Genomic DNA, 9,524 nt, shown 5'->3' with positions numbered 1-9,524 from the left:
GTTCTGTCTTAATGATGTGCCACCTTGTCCTTTGAGCCAAGATGCATTAATTGAACCCCAGCTCGCTCTCCACTGACTGATTACTCTAGCTTGCAGGCTTTCTAGGGGGTTCCCAGTCTCCATCTTTCTACCCTGCTCTGAAATTTCAGGAAGGCTGAAACACTTGGCTTTTACATGAGTTTGGAGATCCAGACATAGTTTTGACACTTTCATGGCAAGCACTTTATTGAGCCATGTCCTCAACCATCACACAAACATTTTAAATAGCAGCACACTGTATATGGACCACTGCTGTCTCATACAGTCACCTTGAGAAACGTGCCCCTAGTTTCACTGACATTCTTGCTGGGGAAAGGCACTATGGATAGTGAAAACCATACAAGAAATAGGTATTAACTCTATACATTCATCTCTGGTCATCACTAATGCCCACATTCATAACTTATGATAGGAAGAAAGTAGCTGGCTGACCAAGTCCATAATTGAATCTATGCACCTATCCAGGAGAAATATTCTTTCAATTTATATATATTGTGTGTGGGGAGGGGGGGGGCTGGTGTCCAAAGGGTGCCAGATGCCACAGAGCTAAAGTGGTTATGAGTCATGAGCCATGGGTGCTGGGAATTGAACTTGGGTCCTGTGAATGGGCAGCAGCACCCCAACCCCTGTGCCATCTCACTCTATAAGGACTTTAAGCCAGAGGGTTGCTTCGTTGAAGTTACCTGTATTTCTGTGTACAAATAAGATTGTCTGTTTCCCCATTCCTGCTTACAACTAGTGAAAAAAAAACCTCTTGTTACAAACAGGCCTAAGTCTTGCGTATTTGGTGATGTTTGCTACATTCTTAAACTTCCGTGCATTGGATCTTTCAATCTGAGGACTCTCTGCTTGGAATATTAAGTCCTCAATGTTTACCTGTTGGGTACATTTCAAACCCTATCTCATTGGCTATCAGCATCTTCTGTCTGCAGATTCTGATCCTTGGCTGGTGCTCTTGAGTCCGTACAGGACTGATCATATGACCACAGATAAACCTCCAGAAGAAAGGCACAGGCAGGTCCAGTTTCCGAGGAGACCTTCCAAGAAAGGCTATGAAGCAGGAGCCAGGACTGAATTTCCCAATGGAAGGCACTACACAAAAGGCAGAGAAAGGCTGTTGCCAGGTAACTGTTGCTCTCAGCTCTGACTCCCAGGGTTCCCCTCTTCACCAATCAATGATATGGAGCTCCTGTCTGCCTTGCCACACCCCCTCCCCACAGGTGCCTGCTTCTCCCTTGTGAATCAGCTCCCAGGTCTTGAAGACTATCTTGTGGAGCTGGGTTAACAAGATATGCTAACTCTATTATGCAAGTGTAAACAAATAACAACCATGTGTCCACAGTCCCCTCTCGGATAGATGAATGGATGTTTCTCTAAGTTCCTGGTATTTGATTTTATTAGAATCACCGAGTTCATGTTCACACTTCATGTGTACGACTTTGTGTTCATGCTTCCTGTATCCACTCTTCTGTTCACACTTCATGTAAACATGAGGTAAGAAAAATTTTAAAAACCTGCTTCTTTAGGTGATTAAATTATATGTTTCCCTATTAGCATATCAATTTCCTTTTCTGTGTTATTGTTCTTGTTAAAAATATGCTTCCTTTATTTTTTGAGATTATAATTATATCATATCCTCCCTTCCCTCTCCTTCCTCTAAACCATATGCTATAACCTTGCTTTTATTCATGATCTCTTTTCTTCATTAATTGTTCTTATACATTCATATGCATATATTATGCATATATATTCCTAAATACAGAAACACAGCTGACTCATTCTGTCTAATGTTATTTGTTTCTATATTTTAGGGCTGACTACTTGGTACTGGATAATCAATGGTGTGCTCTTCCTGGGAGAAGACTATTTCTCCAGCATTCTTGAGGCATTCTGTAGTAACTTACAGTTCTTCTTATAGGATTAAGGTGGCTCCATGGGCTTTTCACATTTTCATTTTAGTGTGTCTATTTTTGTCCTTAGCCCATGTTTTAGGCAGTTGTGTTGGTGAGACTTTATGGGTGTGACTTCTGACATTGTAAGAAGACATAATCCCACAGCAAGCTTTCTGATTGTCTGCTTTTACAATTTTTGTCTTCTCTTCTGCAATGATCCATGAACCTCAGGTGCGGGAGCTGACTGTAGAAGTGTCTACTAGAATTGGGTTCCAAAACTCTTCATTTTGATTGGTTGGGGTTTTCTGAAGTGGTCTCTGTCTGTTAAAGAAAAGGAAAGGGAAAAAAAGGAAAAGAAAAACAGAAAAGAAAAACAAAAAAGACAGAAAAGAAAAACAAAACAAAAGAAAAAAGAATAGAAAAGAAAAGATAGCTTTCTTTAGCTAAAGACCAGCTCTATAATCCTCTTGGAAGAGTGATCTGTGTCTAATATCTTTAGTTTTCTTTCTTCCACCACTTCTTGTTTTATTTTTACCTCTTTCTTCTTCTTCTTCTTCTTCTTCTTCTTCTTCTTCTTCTTCTTCTTCTTCTTCTTCTTCTTCTTCCTCCTCCTCCTCCTCCTCCTCCTCCTCCTCCTCCTCCTCCTCCTCCTCCTCCTCCTCCTCCTCCTCCTCCTCTTCTTCTTCTTCTTCTTCTTCTTCTTCTTCTTCTTCTTCTTCTTCTTCTTCTTCTTCTTCTTCTTCTTCTTCTTCTTCTCCTTCTTCTCCTTCTTCTTCTCCTTCCTCTCCTCCCTCTCCCTCTCCTCCCTCTCCCTCTCCTCCCTTTCCCTCTCCTCCCTCTCCCTCCCTCTCCCCCTCCCCCTCCCCCTCCCCCTCCCCCTCTCCCCCCCCCCCTCCCCCTCCGTCTCCTTCTCATTCTTCTTCTTTCTTCTTCTTCTTCCTTCTTCTTCTTTCTTCTTTCTTCTTCTTCTTCTTCTTTCTTCTTCACTTATCTGTAAAACAAAGCAGACCAGTCTGTCTATTTAACATTTCACTTTCATCACCTTTTGTAGGACTCACAGCTGGCCCTACAAGGGCCTGGATCCCCACATCTTTCCAAAGTTCAGTGTTTGTAGTGGACTTGTCCCAGTACTCACCTGCTGTGCCCTCTGGTCCAGGTCTTTGAGTTTGTAATGGAGTCTCTGCTGTGTATGTGTCTGATTTGAGCAGTGGTTCTAGTGGTGTAAAACACAACATGGAAGGGTTTACAGCACAACTTTCTTCATTGGTACCAACCCAGCTTCTATAGTGCTGCCCTCGATGGCCTACCTTTCTGAGGCTGTCCCAGGAGTGTTTAGTTTAGTGTTTAGTTTGAGGTGTATTAGAGTTGCCTCCATCCCATCTTTACAATGAAACCCAACTTTTCCTGCTATTCCAAGATGGAAATTGGACCCAAATGAGAATCTCCCACTGGCATCTGTTTGTAGGACCAGAGCCTGTCTGAGCCTGTTCTCCACATGATACTTGCAATACAAGGAAAAGCTAGTAGATTCTTCTACATGGTAAGGAAACAGTAAGTCTCCTGTTGTAGAAATCAGTCTTCTGCCTGGTCCACTAGGCCCACAGTGTCTCATTGTTACTCATTATGTAGCCTAGGATATACAAGTTCATAGTAACCCTTTATCCTCAGCATCCACAATTCTTTGACATATAGGCATGAGTCACCATGCCTAGCGAGGCAGGACTTCACACTTAAAAATAGACTTTAAAACTTAAAAGTGGATGTTATTGCATTTGTACATGTTACATAGTAACCTTTCCATGCTTTTCTTTTTTTTCCTTCTTCTTGAGAAAAAGTCTCCTGTTTCACAAACTGGCTTAGAACCTCCTGTATAAATGAGAATAATTTTGAACTTCTCATCTGGCCTCTGCCTACCAAGTACTCAGATTACAAATATGAGCCACCGTGTCTGGTCATCCCCATCTTCAAGAGAAAATAAAAACACAAACATGGAAATACAATCCAGGATGAGACCCCAGACTAAGACCAAAGGACGCTGGACCTCCCTGTGCATGTGAAGTACTTAAGTATTCTCTCAACAGTCTCTTCAGGAAGCTTCCCATTCAGGGTCCACCACAGAGGCCCCTGGCCAGCTCCAACAACATTTCAAATAGTAACAGCCTCCTTGCTGGCATGATTCATTTATATCAGTGTTCACAAAATTATACTGTAAAACATTGCCAAATTTGGAGTCATCTTCCTGTAAATAGTACTGTATTAACTATTCAGAACCACAGAATCAGCCAAGCCTTCTAATTTATATATTACTTTCACATGCTAACCATTGTCAAAGCTGACCAAAAGACTTCATGAGAATAATTTATTTGCCTTTATATTTTGCAAGAAGGATTTCAACCTTTCAACTGACACACTGTTTGGTACGTTCCTTCTTCTTTCTTTCTTTTTAAAGCTTGTGTAATAATACGAGTCTTGTAATCCCCTCTATTTAACTATCGGCCTTTGTACAAACATTTGCTGCCAAGAATCTTTTAAAGTTGAACAGGACACATTGAAGAGTGCTGGAATCCAGGCTCCTTTTATGTTTTCTCAGGAGCAGTGGGTTAGTCACTTCCTCTTCCCCAAGCTGAATCTTGTCAAAGAAACTGACAAGAAAAACACAGCAAAGCAAATAGCAAACAGACAGTTGAAAGCCTGCATCGCAGCACAGCATGTGTGGACATAGGTCTGTGCTACAAATGGGTGCCATTCATTTTACTTAAAAGATAGAAAAGCTACAGGAATCTGTGAAAGCAATCTCAGGAGGCCACTGACTGGATATGTATTAATTCTCTTAAAAAGAATGTGTCTTGGGACAGTGCCCTGCTTGAATGTGCCGGCCATATCACGTCCAATTAGCTTCCAACAACTGCATGGGGAGGCTAAGACTATGGCACCAGGGCCTGACCCTGGAACGGACCAGACAGGGCAGTCAGTCTCAGGGACTTCTTTTCCTCCACAGTCTCATCATGGTCACTACACATTTGTGCTTTACAGATTTCTCCTTCTGCAAATGAGCACTGACTGACCCAGTCTCTGAAGCGGGACCAAAGCATCCTCGCCTGCAAGATTCAGCACAAGTCCACACAGAGTGAGTCAACTTTCAGCACTGCTTCTATGGCCCCTATGTCCATGGTCACTGTATCCACAGCCACTGCATCCACAGCCACTGCGTCTATGGCCACTGCATCCACAGCCGCTGCATCCACAGCCACTGCGTCTATGGCCACTGCATCCATGGACACTGCATCCACAGCCACTGCGTCTATGGCCACTGCATCCATGGACACTGAATTCATAGTCACTGCATCCATGGCCACTGCTTTCACAGCCACTGCATCCATGTCCACTGCATCTACAGCCACTGCTCCCATAGCCACTGCATCCACGGCCACTGCATCCACAGCCACTGCATCTATGGCCACTGCATTCATGGCCACTGCATCCACAGCCACTGCGTCTATGGCCACTACATCCACGGCCACTGCATCCATAGCCACTGCATCCATGGCCACTGTATCCACAGCCACTGCGTCTATGGCCACTGCATCCACGGCCACTGCATCCATGGCCACTGCATCTACAGCCACTGCTCCCATAGCCACTGCATCCATGATCATTGCATCACACATCCACAGCCACTGTGTCTATGGCCACTGCATTCATGGTCACTGCTTTCATGACCACTGTGTCCATGCCACTGCTTCCATGGCTGCCTCCTCTGTTCTCCTTCAGCCACAATGATCCGTGCACACATCCCTCCATGTCGTTCTTCATAAGTATACCAGGCCTCAACTGGCTAAACTTTCTGGGCACTTTGGTATAATTTCTAAGGATTGCATGGGACACTCGGACTCTCCTTGACTCACATTCTGGGGTAAGAGGCCTGGGTATGAAGGGAAGCAACCAAGAAGAAATATTAATATCAAGCCAGTCACCACTAGGGGGCCATGAGCTCAGTGGTAACATACATGCCCCATATATACAAGGTTGAGGATCTGATTTCCAGTGTTTCACAAAAAAATGACAGGGAATTGGGGTAAGTTCCACACAAGGTGGGTGGAGGTGCTCAGAGTCTCATGACCCAGCTAAAAGGATGTGGGAAAGAACTCTTATGGGCGTCTCCCTTCAAGAGAAGAAATTTGTTAGAGCTAAGTACGCTAGTGTCCTGGTCTCACTAGGCTCTCACAGTAGCAGAAGACACTTACTGTTACAGCCTGAAACAATCTGCACTTCAGACTCAGCATGGAAAATCCCTCTGTAGTCATCAGTCATGAATTGAGGAAAGGGGAAACAATCAGAGAGAAAGGATTGGAGGTTTCCATGGGACTTTTTGGTAAGGGTGGCAAATAGAAAAATATGTTGTATTCAACTAGCAGGCAAGGCCACTCATGACATTAATTTTAGTTTTCAAAGGAACTGTTCAAGAGTTGAGGCCATCTGAGAGCACAAGTACAGGCAACTCGAGTTTACCTCTTTATCCCACCTGGGGCAAAGCCCTCTTTTGATGTCTCAGACATGTTATTTAATTTGTGTGCAGTCCCTTACTCCCCTCCTAACTCTTCATACTGGACTATGTGTGAATTTAGGATAGGCATCTTGTGTGGTCTCAATGATTTGGCAAGGTGTCTCCATGAAGAATTTAGTGCCACCAAAATAAAATTTTCTGCAGTGACTTTTGTAAACACCCACACATATTCCATGATCACTAAAGGGCTATTGCAATTAACTTGTAGAAGTTCTGTCCCTCCAAACAGAAGCAGGGAACTTGCTGTACATTATTCCTGTACAACGTGCTTGCTTTCCTGAGATGATAAAATTCTTGTCTTGAGCTTCTTATGAATGAATGAACTGATCCACAGGCTGCACTAACATTAATTCAATAACCATCATCCAACCAGGAAATCTAAATGGACACACAGACTGTCTTTTGGGACTCCAAGGATGTGTGCATTCATCCCACAACTATGTGAAGAGATGTATGTCTTAACAACTGGATTTAACATTGCAAAGTGATATTTATTTTTAACTCATTAATCCTAGGGCTCTGCTCAACATACTATTTTCAAATTCATCTATTTTTATATGGTACATATTAAGTGGGAAATCTGGCTTGTCCTGCAAAGCAGCTATCTGACAATTGTGTGGTTAACATTTTCAAAAGCAATAAAAAAAGATAATTCAGGACAGAGCTGTGTCACTTTGTACTCTAAAGCCTTGTAGCCCGCACCCTCTTTTTTGGTTCATATTCAGTCCCTTTATTTATTTAATCCTTAATTATTTGCATTAGTTTCTTAACCGTCCAACCATTGTGGACTTGGCCTCATGTTGATACTTCCTGCCAACTGTTTCACACATGGGGAACAGTATTGGGAATGAAACTCTAAATTTAATACATAGCTACAACTGTTTTGCTTTCATTATGTGGGGTAATATCCATAAATAGATGCGTGGTTGTTGGCACTTACTGCCTTTCTCTCCCCACTTGCAGTGCCTAATTACGGCTCTCACTTGAATAGTTTGGCAAATGCTTATATAGCATCTTCAATTAAAAATAAATAAAGCAGAAGAATGTCCTTTTTGTACTCTTTGGCTTAAAAAAAAATTGTTATCCGTTGGATCTATTAAAAGGAATCATTCCAGCTCTTCTCTGTTCCAGTGTAATTTTTTCTGAGGGCAAATTGAAAATGTGCGGTATCTAATCCAAGTAAATATTATGCTTTTTGCCTCCCACGCTTCCTGTTGCATAAACTCACTGAACAATTGTTTCATACAGCTTCACCGAGAGTGGAAAAAGCTGGCCCTGTTCCATGGTGACTGTCCTCTTCATTCTGCCCTGGGGATCTTCAGGGCCCCTTCTCTGGGACTCAGATCTTCAGCAGTGGCTGTTTCAGGCCTATGTCAGGGAAATGGCTCAGACTGCAGCTGAGAAGATTCTAGAGACAGGATGATCCTATTTGAGTCCCTCTGTTCAGAGAAAATGGCAACTATTAAGTCTTCACTCTATTCTTATCGGAACTGTGCTGGTATTTCTCTGATTGGACAGACTTCGACTTTAACAATTTGATAGAAAGCAGAAGATTAGGAAATAAAATGGACAGAACTTTAAATGTGTTACGTCTCACTGAGCTCTGGAACATTCATAAGCTAATTATCCCAGCATCTTATTAAGGAACCTAATGAGTTATAAAGTTACTGGCTTTACACAGAAAAGATATGAGAATTCACACAGACTACGAGGGAGGTCCTGCTTGCTTCTGCAGTGAATCAGGCAAGAACTTTGGAGTTGGTGGTTAGTATTTGCTTCTCACACTTAGGTGAGAGGTCTGAATCTGAACCACAGAAGGTTCACAGGATCTTTTGCATCTAACCTTCAGAAGGGTGCATGTGAAATGTCCCAGAATCCCCTTTGCAAAGGTACTCTTACCACCCCATGCCCAAATGACCCACAGCTATCACTTCCATGACAGTGTTGAACAGATGTCTTCATCCAGTAACAAATAAGAGAAGCAAGAGAGTGTTTTATTACTGCAGTGGACTGGTGTATCCTTCTCATGGACCAGTTCACTTTACAGTTGTTAGAGGGTCAGGCAAGAAAATCCAAGAAGCCCAGCTCTGAGGACACAGCAAGAGATGCCAAGAGTTTCCTGGATTGTGTACTGAACTCCTATTTCTAGAAATTGCATTTCCGCTGAACCACTGCCTTTAAAAACATTTATCCAATTTTTTTGATGAGTCTATGAAACAAGGGTCTAAAAAAAATGTATCAGAGGAGCAAGAATCAGATGCAATGCAAGAAAGGACTGATATCCTAACTGAATTGTTCCTGTGACTGCTAAACCCCATAATAATGGCCTTATGTCTTTAGCAAAAAAATAAAGATGAACAGCCGACTCTTTTCTATACATCACCAAACACACACACCACCTGGAATAACACATTTTTACAAATTCTTTAGCAGTGCTTCTACATGCTCACAGTGTTTCAGTTTGTAAAGCCATATGGAATTAGAATCTTAAGCTAGATGTTTCTCCGCAAAAGTTCAACATGGATTTTTAGATTGGGGAGGGGTCAGAAGTACAAAGACTGAGAGGGGGCTGGTACTTAGGGGCAAAAAGAGCAGAGGCAGTAAGTGTGTGGTGCTCAATGGATAACACTGAACATTGGTCCCACCTCAACTGCTCATGATTCTGGTTGTAAGAATCAAGAAAACCCAGGAATGCTGAGGCCAGGGACTTCCTTAGAGAGGATGTTACTAGTGTTTATAGTAGTATCAGACAGAAGCTGGATCCTGGAATACAGATACTTTTAGTCTTGTAGTCTACACTCTGCTCTACGCTTTAGAAAAACTCTTCTAATCAAAAAACCTAGACCTAAAAAGCTAATTTTCAATCAGTTTGTGTGTAGGTAGCATTTGCTAATATTTTGAATTATATGATTCTGTGACCAATTGCTATTTTATAATTTATTTTATTGTTTTTCTTCTACCCGTGTTTTATAAGTGGAGGCCCTAATAACTCTTCCACGCAAGCTGCAGACATTTTTAAAGAATTAAAT

General features: G+C 42.3%; 1 protein-coding gene across 1 annotated transcript; it reads left to right on the top strand.

Moving 5' to 3' along the window:
* The first annotated feature begins 2,934 nt into the window (after positions 1-2,934).
* LOC143435115 (uncharacterized) lies at positions 2,935-7,576 on the top strand. Its single transcript, XM_076916335.1, has 2 exons — positions 2,935-4,348; positions 4,965-7,576. Exon 2 carries the CDS (start codon positions 5,085-5,087, stop codon positions 5,709-5,711), a length of 627 nt encoding a protein of 208 aa, XP_076772450.1. The 5' UTR covers positions 2,935-4,348; positions 4,965-5,084; the 3' UTR covers positions 5,712-7,576.
* Positions 7,577-9,524: the final 1,948 nt, after the last annotated feature.

This window comes from Arvicanthis niloticus, chromosome 19 (assembly GCF_011762505.2).
Source record: "Arvicanthis niloticus isolate mArvNil1 chromosome 19, mArvNil1.pat.X, whole genome shotgun sequence".
Lineage (NCBI taxonomy): Eukaryota > Metazoa > Chordata > Mammalia > Rodentia > Muridae > Arvicanthis > Arvicanthis niloticus.
This window is presented reverse-complemented; position numbering and strand designations above follow the sequence as displayed.

Excerpts from the sequence above, each read along its gene's own strand:
- LOC143435115 (XM_076916335.1), top strand. The coding sequence starts at position 5,085 with ATGGCCCCTATGTCCATGGTCACTGTATCCACAGCCACTGCATCCACA.